This window comes from Neomonachus schauinslandi, chromosome 7 (assembly GCF_002201575.2).
Source record: "Neomonachus schauinslandi chromosome 7, ASM220157v2, whole genome shotgun sequence".
Lineage (NCBI taxonomy): Eukaryota > Metazoa > Chordata > Mammalia > Carnivora > Phocidae > Neomonachus > Neomonachus schauinslandi.
Genome location: NC_058409.1, coordinates 87,024,810 through 87,045,523, shown reverse-complemented (window position 1 = coordinate 87,045,523; position 20,714 = coordinate 87,024,810). Strand labels below are relative to the sequence as shown.

General features: G+C 40.7%; 1 protein-coding gene across 1 annotated transcript in view; it reads left to right on the top strand.

Moving 5' to 3' along the window:
- Positions 1 to 2,420: 2,420 nt before the first annotated feature.
- The window catches only part of FAF2 (Fas associated factor family member 2), a 68,866-nt gene continuing 50,572 nt past the window's right edge, over positions 2,421 to 20,714 (top strand). The window contains exon 1 of the mRNA XM_021698581.2: positions 2,421 to 2,536. Coding sequence (XP_021554256.1) covers positions 2,474 to 2,536 — 63 coding nt within the window. The 5' untranslated portion in view covers positions 2,421 to 2,473. The remainder of the gene's footprint in view (positions 2,537 to 20,714) is intronic.

The window sequence follows — 20,714 nt, the reverse complement described above, 5'->3', positions numbered from 1 at the left end:
CATTCTAGCTCCATCCACATTGTTGCAAATGTCAAGATTTCATTTTTTTTATGGCTGAGTGATATTCCACTGTGTGTGCGCCTGTGTATGTGTGTATATATATATCTCACATCTTCTTTATTCATCAGTCGATGGACATTTGTAGGTTAAGTGTCCAACTCTTGGTTTTAGCTCAGGTCATGATCTCAGGGTTGTGAGATGGAGCTCCACTCAGTGCAGAGTTTCTCTCTCCCTCTCCCTCTGCCCCTCTCCACAGCACATGTTCTCTCTCTCTCAAATAAATAAATAAATCTTTAAAAAAAATTTTTTTTAAATAAAAATGAAAAGTTCTAGGGGCCTGGTTGTCTCTGTCAGTAGAGCATGTGACTCTTGATCTCAGGGTCATGAGCTCAAGCCCCAAGTTGGGTGAAGAGCTTACTTAAAAAAATAAAATAAAATAAAGGTATTACCTATAAAAAGCAATGGGAAGTTCTAGCAATACTGGTCTTACATGGAAGCCATCAGCTACAGCTAAAAAGCAGAAACTACCTTTGGACAGAGAATGGACTCTCCTGTTTGCCATACTGTATTCTCTACACTGAGGCAAATTCTTACTTGGTAGAGTTAAAAAAAGAAAGTATAATATTTCTTGTAACCATGTCTTAATTCAAAGAAAACAGAAAAGTAGACTAAGAGGGTGTATATTTCTTTGAGGAAGTGAAGAACATTCCATGGTGTCTAATACAACTGCAAAGTTTGTCTATTGAAGGAATATATCTTAAATCAGAATTATGCAATAACTCCAGAGGGTGTATGATTTTGCAATCTCTCATCTAGTTTGGCTGGATCCAACATTATCCAAGATGTTGAATAGTACCAGGTCTCCTTTGGGGTTTGAGTTGATGTAAAGTCACATCTGTTTGCTTCCAGATTTACATTAAAGATCTAAGAAAAATCCCAAGGTATTGTTATGCAGTTTGTGCAGACCTGATTAAGACCTACAGGATACAGGCCTGAAAGTAGTGCCCTTCCATCCCTTAATGTAGTCCTCACAGAACTTCAGCTTTCAAAGCACCTCCTGTCCTGTCTTGCCTGATGAACCCTGTGGGTAGGGGTGGAATTCCACAGATGGGGGAAGCAGAGTGACTTCCTAGGTACATAGGTAGTCTGCGAAAAGCATACACTAGACCCAGACCCCTCTGTCTTCTTGAGGCCTTCTGGAGGGTGATGATGGGAGAAAAAAAGTGAAATTGAGAGAGAACTAAACAGAGGTGGCAGTTTGAAGAGACAAAGAAAGTGCAAAGGAAGTCAGACAGTGAAGGGTGGAAATAATGAGTGGAAAGGGTGAGGGCCTGCCTCCAAGGAGAATGAGCTGAGGCAGGGTGTCAGTGGCTTTGGGGGAACCTCATTCCACCAATGGCAAAATGGAGCCCAGAGAGGAAGTGGTTTGCCCAAGGATGTCCAGCACTTTGCCAGGTGGGCACTAGACCCTGAACCCAAGTACCCCAATCCCAGTCCAGGATCTTCCTTCAGTCTATCACAGGGAGGACGGGCCAATGGGCCTGAGGCAGGTAGGAGCAGAATTGCCACCTGGGTGGAAGGAAAGCTCTGCCCAAGGCTGGTAGCGCCATTAACCGTCAAAGACTCAAGTAGCCAAGTCCAAACAATCCTAGCAAGCGACTTTGAAGCCCTGATTTTCATGTGGCTGAGGCCTTTCACAACTTCTAGCTCAAGGCGGCATGAGAAATACCCGACCGCTATTCAGGGGCTTTCGGAATCTCCTGAGAGATGATCAGGCGCTTTTGCAAACGTCATGGAAGGAATCAAACATCAAACAGCCGATATTTTGGAAGGGCCACAATCTCCCAAGAAATATTCTGGAATATTGGGGCGCTTGGGTGGCTCAGTCGGTTAAGCGTCTGCCTCTGGCTGGGGTCGTGATCCCACTGATCCCAGGGTCCTGGGATGGAGTCCCCTATCGGGCTCCCTGCTCAGCAAGGGGTCTGCTTTCCCTGTCCCTCTGCCCCTCCCCCTGCTTGTGCTCCCTCTCTCTCTCTCAAATAAATAAATAGAATCTTTAAAAAAAAAAGAAATATTCTGGAATATTGGAGACTATGGGAAAATGGTTAGGAAGCAGGCGAAATCTGCCGATTGGCATTCGGAAATTTCCGGAGCTTCTCGAGGAGCACTCGGGAGCTCTCGCCTCTGCGATCTATTGGGAGTCTAGGGTCTCTACAGATCCCCTCTTCGCCTAAATCCTTAAAGGCGACTGATACCACAGTCCCTCGGCAATTTCCGGAAGTGTTCGGGATTGGCCCGAGCGTGGCGCCCTCTGACGGCGGGAACTGTCACCACCAGCACCCCTCCGGGCTGCGCCAGCACTCGCAGACTCAGTTGCACGCCGGCGGCCGTTCAGACCGGATGTGGTGGCTGCTGAGGTCACTTCCGGCGGGTGACGGTGAGGACGGGTCAGAAGCGTAGAGGCGGCGGCAAAATGGCGGCGCCTGAGGAGCGGGATCTAACCCAGGAGCAGACAGAGAAGCTGCTGCAATTTCAGGTAGCAGCGAGTACTCGGTACAGCAAATGCCGCCACGGGCTGGGGAGTGGGCCATCGGAGGAGCTCAGAACCCTTCTCAGATTGGGCCCGAGATTCTTCTCAGACCAGCGGCGGCCCCCTCCCCCCCAAACGCCAACTGCCCTGCTACTCCCAGCTCCCGAGCCTCTGTCAGGTCCCCCGCCTTCCAGCCAGGGTTGCGGCCCTCTCCTCTCCTCTCAGCGGGTCAGCTTCCCTGGTTTCCCTTAGCCGCACCCGTCCTCAACCATTCTTCCCAGACCGGTTACCCGTTGGACCCTTTCCGCCCTTCGACTCTAGATTTACCGAGATGCTTGATCCCCACCGCGGAGCTGGCCTAATTTCGGGTCTCTGGAAAACCTACCAGCATCCCATGCTGTTTCTACAAATATTTATGGAAGGCCTCTTGGGTGCCTGGTCCTGTATTGGGCGCTCTGGTGGGGGAGGGGGCGGAGGTGGCCCCCACCCTAAAGGTGTGGGAGGACACCACATAAGGAAACAATGCAACAGTTGTGTCATCAGTGGCTTCTGACGGGTTTTTTTTTTTTTTACCCTGGGCTTATTCCTGGACTCACGTTCTTGACAGTGCTTGAGGTGGGTGGTAACTTACAGAAATCTGCTTCCTTTTAGTGGTTGTGTTAAGAACTTTTGGCACTAAGCACTTATTTCTGAGTTGGAGAGTGATTGGAGGAGACCACTAGGGTGGGTAACCTTGACTCTTTATTACCCTAATGGGTACCAGTTTCCTTATTTCTAAAATACTTCTCTTAAAAAATGTCTGTCCCCTAAGGATATTGTGGAGATCAAATGAGTTTATGGACGTATGAAGGGCTTGTAAACTGAAATGTTTATTCCCAAGCGCTATCGCTACTATTAATCATGATTTCATTTAGGATAGAATTAAAGTTAGTGGTACACTTATTTCCTAATATAAAATGTGCTAAACATTCATTAATTCAGCATTATTTACCAAGAACTTTAGTGTTCGGGCACTGCTAGTTCAAATGCCATTTATTGAGTACTTACCATGTTATAAATACTTTGTAAACACATAGCAGACATGATCGCATTTAATGTAACAACCCTATGAGACTCACGCTGTTACAATCCCTATTTTACAGATGAGGAATGTGAGGCTTAAGTAACATAGTTAGGTTACACAGCCAGTTAAGTGGTGGTATCGGATTTAAAGCCAGATCCATCTTTCCAGAACCTTTCCTGAGCTCTTGTGTGCTACACCACCTGTGTAAATATCAGTATACAGCTGAGAGTGGAATGCAAATGTTGTGATACTAAGTCTTTTTTTTTTTTTTTAACAAGTTATCACTTTTCTGTACTTTCCTTGATTAGATTTCACTATAATCTGAGGTGGGGTTTTCTTTAAATTGAGCAGTGGGTTGGAAGTGTATAAATGGAAAAATACTATTATAGAAATAGTTGACATTTGATTGGAGTTTTGAGTAAAGAAATTGAGGACACAGCAAATTAGGATCAGAGTGAATAAACAGCAGACAACCAGCCTCCTCTTCCTGGTAGACCACTTATTTCAGAGTTTTGTTTAATTTGGCAGACCATTTTACCCCTTACAGCTCTTTAGGGGTAAGCGTGATGTGAGTTATATGTCATGATGTACTTAGTTTGATACTGGGAAGACATGAATATGTGGTGGTATTTCTGAGGTAAAGTACATGGGTACCTCCATTTTGTCTTCGTCGACATTTATATCAGTAAGAGGTGAGTGGTAGGTTAAGATTGTATTAAGATTGCTTTGTGAGGGGTGCCTGGCTGACTGAGTCAGTAGAGCATGTGACTCCTGATCTTAGGGTTGTGAGTTCAAGCCCCACGTTGAGCATAGAACTTAAAAAAAATCCTAAAAAAGCAGATTGCTTTAGGAAATTGGATTTACCAAGGCAAATGCATTTTCCATTTATGTGTTCCTTAAGCAGTTGCTGGATCAGGTTCATCATTCAGTTGCCATTGAACATTCTTTGAAACTTACTAGGTGTCAAGCATTATACCAAGTATTTAATGTACCTTAACTCTTCTAAACCTCTTAATAACATTGTAAGGAATTAACTCATTCATTTTGTTAATGAAGAAACAGGTTCTGAGAGGTCAAATCACTCACACAAGTAGTTAAGTGGCAGAGATTTAGAAATCCATACCCATAACCATCTTAGCTATAACCTATTGGAGAAGCAAGATACATACACACATAAATGAGTATCCTGCAATATATTAGTGTTCATAGTGTAATGTGGTATAAACAAAGTGCTGTGGGAATTTAGGGAAGGATAGGAGTATCCACGCAGGTGGGAAGAGAAGAGAAGGATGACTTAGGGGTTAACCATTCATTAAGTATCTACTATGCCTTAGGCATGGTGCTAGATAGGTAGTTTATAACTATCATGCTTAATTCTCACAGAAGCCTTATAAAGTGCCATAGATGATAATAGCCGCTCCTAAGTGAGGAAACAGATTTATTGAAGTATTTGCCTAAGTTCATTAAGTTACTAAATAGTGAGGATGGAATTGGAATTAGAAACCTAGTGGGTCTGGATCAGGCTTTAAGGCTGGGCTCTTTCCACTGTACTTTGCTAGTTTTGAAGGAGGAATAGAATTTCAACAGGTGGTAGGCAGAAGGATGCTGAAAGCTGAGGAAATGGCTTGAGCAATGTATGAAGATGGAAGACTGTGGAGTGTTTGTTGTGATGGATTTAGAGAATTTAGAGAAGTGGTAAATAGGATTGGATAGGTAAATTAGAGCCAGATTTTAGAGGTCTTTCAAAGCTGTGCAGAATGGTTTAAATTTAATCTGTACTCGTAGGGAGCTATCAAAGGTTTTTTTCCACTAGAGAGTAGCATAACACTAGGTTTCAGGTTTGCTTCACTAACAGTATGAAGCATGTGCTTGGAATATCCATAGGAGTCAGGACAGAACTGGGTGGTACTGCTAGGAACTAGTTCTCAATATGTTGCTTCATTTGATACATTGAAATTAGCAAAAGTAAAATATTTTAGAAATCTTAGGTTTCCTCTATTTCACTTTTATTGTGACATGTGATTTGACTGGAACTCCCTAGAGTATATTTATCATGCTTCTCAGTCCATTTGATGTTTTCTAAGACTTTTCTAGTTATCCTTTTCTCCTGTTTATTTTGGAACCAATTGAGTATGAATAGTGAACGCGCAATTTGTTTTAAGCTGTTTCAAATGGAAGAGAATAGGTCTTAAGAAGAGTTAATGCAGAGATGCCTGGGTGACTCAGTTAAGTGTCTGCCTTTGGCTCAGGTCATGATCCCCAGGGTCCTGAGATCGAGTGCTGCTTTGGGCTCCTTGCTCAGTGAGGAGCCTGCTTCTCCTTCTGCCTGATGCTCCCCCTGCTTGTACGTGCGCTCTCTCTCTCTCTCTCTGACAAATAGATAAATAAAATCTTTAGGGAAAAAGAAGAGTTAATGCAGGGGAGCGTCTAGGTGGCTCAGTCGGTTAAGTGTCTGCCTTCGGCTCAGGTCATGGTCCTGGGGTCCTGGGATCAAGCCCCACGTCAGGCTCCCTGCTCAGCAGGGAGTCTGCTTCTCTCTCTCTCCCTCGGCCCCTCTCGTGCTCTCTCTCGGTCTCTCTCAAGTAAATAAATAAAATCTTAAAAAAAAAAAAAAAAAAGAATGCAGGTATGGGTAAGGTTACTTTTACTGAAGTCCATTTTCCCAAATTTCCAAATATAACAGACTCCCCTAGTGCCTTGGTTTACTGCTTCTAGGTTGCTGTTTGAACCCCTGGAGAAAGATGACATGGCCAGAGAGAAGGGACTAAAGGAGCTATATGCATGGCCAGTGGAGGAAGAAATGATCCCTTTCTACTTTTTGTACAGATGTAAGAAATTTCTTTCCTTTTAAATGAATATTAGGGTGTGTGATCTTTGTTCTTTTAAATTATAGAAAGTTAAGCCTGAACTCTGGGCTGTAGAATCAGGTTTATAATTCACTTTGAAAATCTCTCTTTTTGGCTTCATCTGACTCTTTATTACCTAAAAGAAAAAGAATAACACGATGGTCTTTGTTCACGTATTTTTAAAAAATCAGAGTGATCTGTTTGAATTTTTTGCCCAGGAATTTGGTATTGTAGGAAAACCATGAGCTTTGAAACTTGGGGCAAACCTGAATTAGCCTTTCAACTTAGCTTCTCATGAGTTCTGTGACCTTGGGCATGTTCCCACTTTCTTGAATTTCCCCCCCCCATAAAATGGGGATACTATTACCTAATTCACAGTGGTTTTTATTTTTTACTTAAAAAATCTACCAATACCAAGTAATGCATACTTTATGCAAGTCAGTAATGTAAAATTATAAAAGTGTAATTAAATTTCATCTTATTCCCCCTCCTCATTCCCAGTTTGTTGTGTGTCTTTGTATACTTTTTTCTTCTGCATATACAGATACACATACTTAATGTGTAAGCTCTTTTACCCTTCACTTGACTGATTAGTTGGAGCAGATGGCTTCCAGTTCCTAAGATCTGCTCTGTAATATGTCCAAGTATTTTTGCTTTCACCAGTTGAGTTGCACTCTTGACAAAAGTCAGTTGTATTTTTTTTTTATTTTAAGATTTTATTTATTTGTTTGATAGAGAGAGAGAGCAGGGGGAGCAACAGAGGGAGAGGGAGAAGCAGGCTCCCTGCTGAGCAGGGAGTCCGACGGCGGGGCTCCATCCCAGGACCCCAGGATCATGACCTGAGCCGAAGGCAGACGCTTAACGAATGAGCCACCCAGGCGCCTCAAAAGTCAGTTGTATTTGCTCCCAAACCATTGTGTGCTGGTTATATTTGTCATAAAAATAAAATACATAAACCATCAAAATATCAGTGCAAGAGTTTTTATCTGAAAACTAAATTACATGCTTTGGAAAAGGTCTTTAGGGTCAAGTTGCTGGAAAATTGTTATTCAGTTAGGTGTAGGCAAGATAGGTGTAAAGGTGACTTTGGAAAAAAATCATTCAGATTTAGTATTGTGCACTTAATGCTTGGCAAGTGCTTGGAGTTCTTGCACTCCAAGAAATTAAGTCAGTGTCTTATGGATATGGTTTATGCTAGAAAGACTCCAAAGAATGTTGGTGGACCCATGCCCAAAAGAAAAGGGTAGGCTTTCATCAAAAGATTGCTGCATAAATGTGTGTGCTTCATGCTTTAAGTGAAATATGTAAGTAATGTGTGGAATGTTTTTATTCTTCATCTTAAGTGACTTTTTAAATTAATTGACCAGTAAGTCTTATTCTCATTGGGTAAGAGCTTCTGCTGTCTTTGTCTTTAATAGAGGTAGGATCATATAATTATGAAAGTCAGCGTAGCATAGTAACTTGTCAAGAAGACTGGCTGTGAAGTAAGACAGCCTGGTTTTGAATCCTGGCTTCTCCAGTTATTAACTTTGTGACCTTGAACGAGTTACTTAACCATTCTACTTCAGTTTCTTCATATGTGCAGTTACTATATTACCTACCTGAAGGGGTTGTTTCAGTAGTTAAATGTTTATATATCTAAAGCACTGGCAAATATTAAGTGCTTGAATGTTAAACATTATTATAGTTATTACTTTTTGGTTTTTAAAAAATTGAGGGACAATCAGGTTGTTTTCATTTTTTGGTTTCATACAACTAATGTCACAATGAATATCCTTGTAATAAACATCCCATTCTCAATCAACTTTTTTCAGGACCTGTTGTGTGCTAGTATAGTTCTAGGTACAGGGTACAGCGGAATATTAAATATAATTCCTACCCTTGTGGAGCTCACATTCTAGTGGAAGAGACAGAGAAGAGTCAAAATAAATAAATGCAACATAGGCTATGTTAGGTGGTGATAAATGCTGTGGAGAGAAATAAATAGGGAATTTTGAGGAGGGGGGTGTTTAAATTTTTTTTTTTTAAAGATTTTATTTATTTATTTGAGAGAGAGAATGAGATAGAGAGAGAGAGCATGAGAGGGGGAGGGTCAGAGAGAGAAGCAGACTCCCCGCCGAGCAGGGAGCCCGATGCGGGACTCGATCCCGGGACTCCAGGATCATGACCTGAGCCGAAGGCAGTCGCTTAACCAACTGAGCCACCCAGGCACCCCTAAATTTTTTTTTTTTTTAAGATATATTTATTGGGCGCCTGGGTGACTCAGTTAAGTGTCTGCCTTGGGCTGGGGTCATTATCTCAGGGTCCTGGGATCGACCCCCGCATCGGGCTCCCCGCTCAGTGGCGAGTCTGCTTCTCCCTCTCCCTCTGTGATCTCTTTCACTCTCACTCTCTCTCAAATAAATAAAATCTTAAAAAAAAAAAAAAGACTTATTTATTTATTTTAGAGGGAGGAAGAGAGAGAGATCACACTACATGAGCAGGGGAGGGGCAGAGGGAGAGGGAAAGAGAAACTCAAGCAGATTCCTCACTGAACCTGGAGCCAGAGGCGGGGCTCCATCCCAGGATCCTGAGATTATGACCTGAGATGAAATCAACAGCTGGCCACTAAATCAACTAAGCCACCCAAGGGCCTGGGGGGGTGGGGCGTTTAATTTTAAATAGGATTATCAAGGGAAGGCCTCACTGAGAGTGTGTTAATTGTGTGAAAACCTAAAGGTTAAGTACTAAACAAATCATGTGGGTACTTAGGGGAAGAGGATTCCAGATAGAGGGAATAAGGCATGTAAGAGTCCTAAGGCATGGCCTCAAGGGACCTTGTCCAGGAATGGCAAGGAGGCCAGTGTGGCTAGAACTGAGGGGAAGGAGGGAGGAAGAAAGTAGGAGACAGGGTCAGAGAGTTAAAAGCAGGGCTAGTTCACAAATGGCCTTGTAGGCTGTTGTAAGAATTTTGGCTATAACTCTGAAGCAAGGTGGATTTTGAGTGATGACAGGATTTATGATTTATTAGGGTCACTCTGGCTATTTTCTTGAGGATAGCCTGAAGGAAGGTAAGGGAGGAGTAGGGAGACCAAGTAGGAGACTTTTGCAGTGATGCAAGACTGCTTGAACCAGGATGAATAGGAAAGTAATCATGAGGAGTAGTTGGATTCTGAATATATTTTGAAGGTAAAGTGGATGGGATTTTTTAAGGGATTGTATGTGAAGTGAGAGAGAAAGGGAGAAAGTAAGGATATCAGCTTTTTGACCTAAGTAACTGGAAATGGAAGAGTCATTAACTGGGATAAGGAAGGCTATGGGAGGAGCACATTTGGGTGTGGGGGTGAGATGAGTAGCTCAGTTTTGGTCATGTAAAGTTTGAGGTTTCTATCAGACATCCAAGTGAAGATGTCTAACTGGGTATAGTAGTATTGAGTGCAGGAGAATGATCTAGGCTAGCAATACAAATTTGGAGATCATCTGCATATAGATAATATTTAAAGCCCTGAAACTGTTTGAGATCATCTGTAGAGCAAGAATATATAAAGAAATTTTGAGATTTGAAGGTGTTTTTGTTATTGATGTCACTTAAACATTTATTGAGTGTTTACAGTTGACCCTTGAACAACATGGGTTTGAACTGCACAGGTCCATTTATAAGTGGATTTTTTTCAGTAAGTACTGTACTGTAAATGTATTTTCTCATTTTCTTAATAACATTTGCTTTCCACTTGCTTACTTTAAGAATACAATATATAATACATACAATTGTACAAAATATGTGTTAATCAACTGTGTTATCAATAAGGCTTCTTTCTGTTTAACAGTAGGCTATTAGATAAGTTTGGGGGAGTTGAAAGTCATACTTGATTTTCAACTGCATGGAGCTCAGTACTCCTAACTTCTATGTTGTTCAAGTGTTTACTGTATTCTATCCAAAGTGCTGTAGATTCGTTATGTCGTTGATTCCTCTCAAAAAATAAATGGTATAGGTTCTGGTATTGGTGAGTAAACTAGGATCAGTACATAATTTACATAATTTACTGAAGGTTAGTAGTGACAAGCTTAGATTTGAATCCAGAACTCTGGATTCTTTCCTAGCACTGCCTCTCCAGCACTAAGTGTTGATTTGTTTTCAACTACAGGTAAGTGAATAGGACCAATAACAATAGCTATGTGGTAGGTTTTTTTTTTTTTTTTAAAGATTTTATTTATTTATTTGAGAGAGAGAATGAGATAGAGCATGAGTCGGGGGAGGGTCAGAGGGAGAAGCAGACTCCCCGCTGAGCAGGGAGCCCGTTGCGGGACTTGATCCCAGGACCCCAGGATCATGACCTGAGCCGAAGGCAGTCGTTTAACCAACTGAGCCACCCAGGCGCCCGGTTTTTTTTTTTTAAGATTTATTTATTTATCTGAGAGAGAGCGAGCGTGCACACGTGGTGGGGAGGGGTAGAGGGAGGTGGAGAGAAAAGCTAAAGCAGACTCCGAGCTGAGTGCGGGGCCGGAGGTGGGGCTCAATCCCATGACCCTGAGATCATGACCTAAGCTGACATCAAGAGCCACCTGCTTAACCTACTGTACCACCCAGGTCCCCCGCTCTGTGGTAGTTTTAAGAAAGCAAACACAGCAAAGGACGTCAAAAGTATGGTTCTAATTCCGGACATCATCACTCAGGATAATTCTCTTAACCTACTCTACATAAAAGTGGACTTTTTAAGCAGAAAGAAAGAAGGATCCTCAAAAGTGGGAATGAATAAAGAGGACAGGTCTCTCACTTCCATACCTACAGATATGAGAGAGAAAATGGTAGAGAGAAGGCTTCAGAGGAAGTATCTTCAGAAAAAAGCCAAGTTTCAGTTAGAACATGAAAGTGAAGGAAGTGTTTGGAGATGTAGTTATGGATATAGGGGATGTTGCGGATATAGCAGACCTTTTATTTCTGTAGAACAGAATCCTGGTGTTACTTGTTCAAAACAAATGTACTTTGTATGTTTTAATATCTATTAGACTATTTTCCAGGGAGTTTTGGCAGCTCACTCTCCAACCAAGAGGATGTGAGAGGACCTGTTTCCCCATATCCTTGCCTGCATTGGATGATAGCTTTTTGAATTTTTGTCAATATGATTAAATTTTTAAAGTTCTTGTTTTAATTTGCATTTCTAGTAGTAGTGGTGGTTGTAGTTTCTGGCTTTGGTTTTTAGTCAAGTTTGAATAACTAATGCAAGCACTTGTTTTAATCTATTTCTAATAGGAAAGAATAAGGAACTTTAGAGACAAGGATTGGCTTTTCAGCCTCCTTTTTTTTTTTTTTTTATTTATTTTTGAGAGAGAGAGAATGACAGAGAGAGAAGGAGAAGGGTGAGGGTCAGAGGGAGAAGCAGACTCCCTGCTGAGCAGGGAGCCCGATGCGGGACTCGATCCCGGGACTCCAGGATCATGACCTGAGCCGAAGGCAGTCGCTTAACCAACTGAGCCACCCAGGCGCCCCCCCCCCTTTTTTTTTTTTAAGATTTTATTTATTTATTTGTCAGAGAGAGCAGAAGCAGGGGGAGCGGCAGAGGGAGAAGCAGGCTCCCCACTGAGCAGGGAGCCTGACGTGGGACTCAATCCCAGGACTCTGGGATCATGACCTGAGCCAAAGGCAGATGCTTAACTGACTGAGCCACCCAGGTGTCCCCCAGCCTCTATTTTTTAAGAGATAATGTCGGTGTCCCTGGGTGTATGGGAGGTTTGCTTTCTGGCCAAGTGGGTTGCAGGATAAAAGTGCTATTTTAAGATTGAATCCCATTGTTCCATAAACTTCTGATTACCAATAGATTGAGCTTCTGGCTATTTACAGTTATTGTGTAAATTGCCTGCCTGTCCTTTGTTCATTTGCTGTTGGATTATTTGACATTTTATTATCAGTTTGTAGTTCTTTATATAAAAAGGGATATTGGTCATCTGTAGCAAATATTTTTCACGATATCTTTTATCTTTGATTTTGTTATCTTCATTTACATTTGTTTAAATTGTTATCAAATTGGCATTTCTTTTCCTTCTGGCTTTTGGGTTTTCGGGTTTTTTTTTTTTTTTTTTAAGAATGCTTCTACTTAATGAAGTTATACAAATGTTCTCTTTTGCTTTCTTTGAAATGTTTTATGGTTTTCTTTTTAACATCAGATCTTTAATCCGTATGGAACTTTTATTTTTTATATGCACAAGAACCTAACTTTACTTTCTTCCACTGGCAATTATAGGTTAGCTGAATAATCCATCCCTTCCCCCACTGTGAGTAGTCCTCTTTATCATACTGTATTCTGTTTCACTAATCTGTCTGTTGGTACCATAACTAGATTAATAACAATGGGCTTTACACTAAGTTTTAATATCTGATAGGATTCCTTCCCTATTTATTTATTGAAAAATTATTGGTCATTCTTACAAGCTTTTTTATATACATTTTTTTTTAAGATTTTATTTATTTGAGAGAGCGAGAAAGAGAGAGAGAGCACATGAGAGGGGGGAGGGTCAGAGGGAGAAGCAGACTCCCTGCTGAGCAGGGAGCCCAATGCGGGACTCGATCCCGGGACTCCAGGATCGTGACCTGAGCCAAAGGCAGTCGCTTAACCAACCGGGCCACCCAGGCGCCCCTACATTTATTTAAGAGAGCATGTGGAGGAGGGGGGCAGAGGGAGAGAGAGTCTTAAGTAGACTCTGTGCTAAGCTTGGAGCCAGAAATGGAACTCGATCTCACAGCCCTGAGATCAGGACCTGAGCTAAAATCAAGAGTCAGATGTTTAACTGACTCCGCCACCCAGGTACCCCTTTACATACATTTAAGAATCATTTTGTGCTGTTGTGGGATTATTGGAATTGCATAAAATGTGTGTATTAATTTGGAACTGGTTGACATTCAGGAACATGTACATCTCTTTATTCAGGTGTGTCACATATCCTTAAAAATATTTTCTGTAACTTTCTTCATCTAGATTTTGTATGTTCCTTATTAAATTTATTCCTGGGTATTTTATAGTTTTGGTCACCCTTATGAATAGAACCATTTCTTTATTTCTAAATGGTTTCTAATAGAAATGCTGTTGGATTTTGTATGTTTATCTTAAGTTTTTGGTTTTTTAATTTCTTGTCATGTTTTCTGATCATTATTAATAGTTTTCTAGTTTGGTCTCTTGGGCTCTTTTTTTTTTTTTTTAAAGATTTTATTTATTTATTTGACAGACATAGTGAGAGAGGGAACACAAGCGGGGGACTGGTAGAGGGAGAAGCAGGCTTCCCGCCGAGCAGGGAGCCCGATGTGGGGCTCGATCCCAGGACCCTGGGATCATGACCTGAGCCGAAGGCAGATGCTTAATGACTGAGCCAGGCTCTTTTTTTTTTAATAAATAGTTTTATTGAGCAGTAATTCACATACCATAAATTAACCCTTTAAAATATACAATTCAAATAAAAACAAATAAATTAATTAATTAAAAAAAATTCAGTGATTTTTAGTATATTTACACAGTTGTGCATCCATCACCACTATTTACTTCTAGAACATTTTTATCGTCTCCAAAAGAAAACTGTGCCCATTAGCAGTCACAAGGGTCATCCATATTGTAGCTTATATCGGTACTTCATTCTTTTTTATAGTCAAATAATATTCCGTTGTGTGAGTAAACCACATTTTGTTTATCCATTCATTGGGCTTTTGGATTGCTTCCATTTTTCAGCTATTTTCATTAATGCTTCTCTGAATATTTGTATACAGGTTTTTGTGTGGACATGTTTTCATTTCTCCTAGTAACTAGTAGAATATCTGAGTTACATGGTAACTCTGTTTAACTTTTTGAGAAATTGTCAAATTGTTTTTCCTAAGCAACTACATCATTTTCCCCACCAGTATTATGTGAGGGTTACAATTTCTCCATATCCTCGCTAACATTTGTTTTAGTATATGTGCTGCTGAAGCAAGCATGCTCACTAACATTTGTTAATTGTCCATCTTTGTAGCCATCCTGGTAAGAGTGAAGTGGTATCTCATTTTGATTTGCATTTCCCTAATGACTAAAATGATGTTGAGCATTTTTCATATGCTTATTGGCCATTTGTCAATCTTCTTTGGAGAAATATCTAATCAAATTCTTTGCCCATTTTTAAATTAGGTTACATGTCTTACTGGGTTCTAAGCGTTCTTTATATATTCTGATACAAGTCCTTTATCAGATATATCATTGGCAAAAATACTCTCCCATTCTGTGGGTTGTCTTCACTCTCTTGATGGTGTTTATTGAAGTTTTAAATTTTGATGAAACCTAATTTATTTATCTTTTGTTGCTTGTGCATTTGGTGTCATATCTATATCTTTTGTTGTCTTACATATAAAGTCTGATCTATTTTGAGTCAATAGTTGTGAGGTAAGAGTTCGACTTCATTCTGTTGCATGCGGGTATTCAGTTTTCCCAGCACCATTTATTTAAAAGATTATTCTTTCCCTGTTGAATGACCTTGGAACCTCTTTTGAAAATCAGTTGACCGTAACTACGGATTTATTTCTGGACTCTCATTTCTATTCCATTGATCTGTATCCTTATGCTAGTACCACACTGTCTTGACTATTGCAGTTGTGCAAAAAGCATGAATTCAGGAAGTGTGAGTCCTCCAACTTTGTTCTTTTTCAGAAATATTTTGGCTATTCTGGGTCCCTTTCATTTCCACCTGAATTTTAGAATCACCTTGTCAATTTCTGCAAGAAAGGCAGCTGGGATTTTGATAGGGATTGCTGTTTACTCTGTAGATCAATATGGAGATTATTGCCATCTTAACAAAATTAAGTCTTCCAATCCATGAACATGGGAAGGCTTCCTTTCTTTAGTTTCTCTCAGTCTTTTGTGTATAAGTCTTACACTTCTTTGGTTAAATTTATTCATAAATATTTTGTTTTTGATGGTACTATGAAAGAAAATGTTTTCATTTTATTTTTAGATTGTTCATTGAGAGTGTGTAGATTTTTGTATGTTGATCTTTTATCCTGCAACCTTATTGAACTCATTATTAGTTCTATTAGTTTTTTGGTAGATTTCTTTTTTTTTTTTTTAAAGATTTTATTTATTTATTTGACAGAGAGACACAGCGAGAGAGGGAACACAGCAGAGGGAGTGGGAGAGGGAGAAGCAGGCTTCCCGCCAAGCAGGGGCCTGATGTGGGGCTAGATCCCAGATCATGACCTGAACCCAAGGCAGACGCTTAACGACTGAGCCACCCAGGCGCCTGTTTTTGTAGATTTCTTAGGATTTCTTATATCTAAGATCATGTCATCTGTGAATAAAGTTTCATCTCTTTCCAATCTGGATGCCTTTTTTTTCTTGTTTAATTGCTCTTGTACAATATTGAATATAAGTGGCAAGAGCAGACATCCTTGTCTTGTTCTGGTCTTAGGAGGAAAGCATTGTCTTTCACATTGAGTTAGCTGTCAGTGTTTCTCAGATGTGCTTTATCAGGGTGAGAAAGCTCTGTTCTATTCCTAGTTTAAGTTCTTATCATGAAAGGGTGTTTTGAGTTCTTAAAAGGATTAAATGAGATAATGCATGTAAAGTGCCTGAGGCATAGTTACTGTGTGGGTCCAGGCCCCTCGGTGCCACACTTCACCCTGGGCAGGTCTCTGTTAGATAGAAGCTGGAGAAGTGGTCCCCATCCAAGACTCAGGGTCAGTGCTAACCAGTTACTTCAGTCTTCCAGTGGCCAGGACACCCTCAACGTCCAGAGGAGGGAGAGCGCCCTTTAGCTACCCCCAGCTCTCCCCAGCTGTCCAGACTTCTCCCAACCCAAAGGGGCTGTGATTCTGTTTTGTCTTGTCCCAGGACATAAAAGGGGCAAGTAGGTGGTCCTGGAGAATGTTCAGTTGTATACATGTTCTCTTATATTTCTTTATTTTTCTGGGGAGTATTTAATAAAAGATGGGATTGAGAATTTGCAAAACTGTTGTCCTTTTTATTTTATTTTATAGATTTATTTATTTTAGAGACAGTGAGAGAGAGAGAGCGTGCGCTAAGGAGGGGAGGGGCAGAGGAAGAGGGAGAGGATCTCAAGCAGACTCCTTGCTGAGCAGGGGCCAGACTCAACTCATCTCATGACCCTGAGATCACAACCTGAGCTGAAACCAAGAGTCAGATGCTCAGCTGACTGAGCCACTCAGGCACCCCTACCCTTTAGAAAAATTGGAATTTAGTAGATAAGAAAGATAAATAACCGAAAATATACTTGAAGGAGTACAAGTCCTTTCAAAAACGATATAGAAAAGATTTTACATACAGAAGACTTATATTATTCAAATGTACAGAATTAAACCTGTGATTTAGGAATTTAAAGTATTGACAATTAAACTTTGTAGAATTTCTTCACTTAAAAATTCGAATTTAGCTTACAGTGTTAGTATCCTTTTTTTTTTTTTTTTTAAAGATTTTTATTTATTTATTCATGAGAGACAGAGAGAGAGAGAGGGGCAGAGGGAGAAGCAGGCTCCCAAGGAGCAGAGAGCCCGATGTGGGACTCGATCCCAGGACTCTGGGATCATGACCTGAGCCGAAGGCAGACGCTCAACCATCTGAGCCACCCAGGCATCCCAGTGTTAGTATCCTTAAACACATTTCCACAAGCTTAATATTAATATATTACATTTTATTAGCTTTTACCTAGTCTTTTTATATACAAAATGAGGACATTCTAATTCTCTCATTTCTTCTTTATTAATAAGGATTTCTCTATAAAGATAGAATTCCCCGGGGCTCCTGGGTGGCTCAGTCGGTTAAGCATCTGCCTTCGGCTCAGGTGGTGATCCCTGGAGTCCTGGGGTTGAGCCCCGCGTCGGACTCCCTGCTTGGCAGGAGTCTGCTTCTCCCTCTCCCTCTGCTCCCCCTTGGTTTTGCTCTCTCGGTCACTCTCTCAAATAAATAAAATCTTAAAAAGATATAATTCCCTCATCTGTTTACGCTGTTATGAATGATAAAGGCAGGATAAACATTTAATTCCTTCAGTTATTTACTAGTTTTTAAATAATGAGTTTATTTCCTTGCATCCTCCAAAAGTAACCAGTGAGGTTTTTTTTTTTTTTTTAAGGTTTATTTATTTCACAGAGAGAGATACAGTGAGAGAGGGAACACAAGCAGGGGGAGTGGGAGAGGGAGAAGCAGGCTTCCCGCTGAGCAGGGAGCCCAATGCGGGGCTCAATCCCAGGACCCTGGGATCCTGACCTGAGCCGAAGGCAGACGCTTAACGACTGAGCCACCCAGGCGCCCTACCAGTGAGGTTTTTAAAAAGAGTATTGATATGAACTCATGAATTTAAACATACTTAACATATTGTAACTTATTGCCATTGTGTTTATTGAGGCTCAGATTGTGCCATCTTTGATAATTGTGAGTTTCTTTAGTTTGGCTCCTGATGACTTTTTTTAATCCTAATGTTTACACTGTTTATTTTTTCAGAGACACAGAAAAGATTTTCCTTTTGAATTTGTAAAAACCTTAACATTATTGCTCCTAAATAATTTTGTCATATTGCCATGGACCCAGTAATCTTTGATAGCTTTTTAGCTTTCTGACATGTTTTAGACTCATCTTGAGTAGATCTAGAATTTCTGCCTAGATCTAGAATTAGCCAATTCTCCAAAAAAACTCATTTTTGGGGGGTAAGAAATAATATTTAGATGCCATCAGTCTTAGAGCTATGACTGCTTGTTGTTATTGGGTTGGTCTAGAACTTTTTAGTTGATAGAACTAATATGTATAATATATACACAGACACACAAATATATTTGTATTTATTTCATGATAAAACAATTTGATACTTCCAAATCAGATTCAGGACTACCAATTCAAATTCAGCATTACACCTTACCTCTCTGTCTTCTTTCTTCATGCCAAAAACTTGGTTCTTAATGATACTACATGACTGTTCCTTTGCCTTATCACATAATCAACACTTAACTGTTTCAAAATAACAACACTCATATACTAATAACAATATGATTATGTAAAACAATTTAAGCCCCTTTTTCTGCATGTTATATTGTCAGTTTACTATGTTTTAAAGTGATTTGGGATAGTTTCTCTTTGTCATTCGTTAAGCCACCAACTCAGTACATTTATTTGATCTTTGCTTCTCATGTGTAGGGACTGCTGCTGCTTTTTAAAATTTGTCTTATAAATATTTATATATTATAAATTTATGTTTATGAGTATGTTTTGTACAGATACCTAGCCTCTATTCCTCTCTTTTATTTTTAAGAGATTTTATTTATTTATTTGAGAGAGAGTACAAGCTGGGGGAGGGAGAGGGACAAGCAGACTCCACACTGGGCATGGAGCCCCACATGGGGATTGATCCCACAACCCCGAGATCACAACCTGAGCTGAAATCAAGAGTCATCCACTTAACCAGCTGAGCACCCAGGTGCCCCAAGATGTATGTATGTATGTATTTATTTTTTTTTAATTTTATTTATTTATTTGACAGAGAGAAACACAGCGAGAGAGGGAACACAAGCAGGGGGAGTGGGAGAAGCGGACTCCCCACTGAGCAGGGAGCCCAATGTGGGGCTTGATCCCAGGACCCTGGGATCATGACCTGAGCCGAAGGCAGACGCTTAACCATCTGAGCCACCCAGGCGCCCCTTTCTTCGCTATTTTGAAAAACTATATATTAGGAGTATTAACTTTTTGTCTGTGAAATAAATTGTCAATATTATTCCTAGGTTTTTCACTTTGCGTATGGTATTTTATTGCCACACGCAGGGTTTTGGGGCAGGGTTGGGGGGCTGTACTTTCAGTATTTCTGTAAACCTAAAACTGTTCTAAGAAATAATGTCTGTGGGGTGCCTGGGTGGCTCAGTCAGTTAGTGTCTGTCTTCGGCTCAGGTCATGATCTCAGGGTCCTGGGATTGAACCCCCCACATCAGGCTCCCTGCTCAGCAGAGTCTGCTTCTCCCTCTCCCTCTGACCCTCCTCCCTTCTTGTGTGCACTTGCTCGCTCACTCTCTCTCTCTGCCTCAAATAAATAAATCTTTTTAAAAATGCTTGTTTTTTGGGGCACCTGGGTGGCTCAGTCGTTAAGCGTCTGCCTTCGGCTCAGGTCATGATCCCAGGGTCCTGGTATCGAGCCCCGCATTGGGCTCCCTGCTCCACAGGAAGCCTGCTTCTCCCTCTCCCACTCCCCCTGCTTTTCTTCCCTCTCGTGGTGTCTCTCTCTATCAAATAAATAAATAAATCTTTTAAAAAAAATGCTTGTTTTTTAAAAAAACTGTTTTCCCTTTTTATTTGAGATGCTGCCTTTATCAGTACTAAATTTTTATATGCGGTTGGGTTTGTTTCTGGATTTCCTTTTCTTTTCCATTGGTCTTGCATGTGCCAGTACTACTCATAATATAGAAGCTTATAATATATTTTAATCTGGAGGGCTAGTCTCCTTCATTGCTTTTTTTCAGGGTTTTCCCAGATTTTCTTGCTTATTTGCTCTTCCAAAAGAACTTCATAATCAACTTTTCTTTTATTAAATTTGTAAATGAATATGAGGGTGTGTGATTAACATCTATGTTGAATCTTCCTATCGAAGAACACAGTTAAGTCTTGGTAGCTTTTTGACAAACTGATTAGTAGTACTTACTGGCTTTCCCCCCCATCTTTTTTTTTTTTAAGTTTTTTATTGTTATGTTAATCACCATACATTACATCATTAGTTTTTGATGTAGTGTTCCATGATTCATTGTTTGTGCATAACACCCAGTGCTCCATGCAGAATGTGCCCTCCTCAATACCCATCACCAGGCTAACCCATCCTCCCACCCCCCCTCCCCTCTAGAACCCTCAGTTTGTTTTGCGGAGTCCATCGTCTCTCATGGTTTGTCTCCCCCTCCGATTCCCCCCCTTCATTCTTCCCCTCCTGCTATCTTCTTCTTCTTTTTTTTTCTTAACATATAACGTATTATTTGTTTCAGAGGTACAGATCTGTGATTCAACAGTCTTGCACAATTCACAGTGCTCACCATAGCACATACCCTCCCCAGTGTCTATCACCCAGTCACCCCATCCCTCCCCCCCACCCCCCACTCCAGCAACCCTGTTTGTTTCCTGAGATTAAGAATTCCTCATATCAGTGAGATCATATGATACATGTCTTTCTCTGATTGACTTATTTCGCTCAGCATAACACCCTCCAGTTCCATCCACGTCATTGCAAACGGCAAGATTTCATTCCTTTTGATGGTTGCATAATATTTCATTGTATATCTATACCACATCTTCTTTATCCATTCATCTGTTGA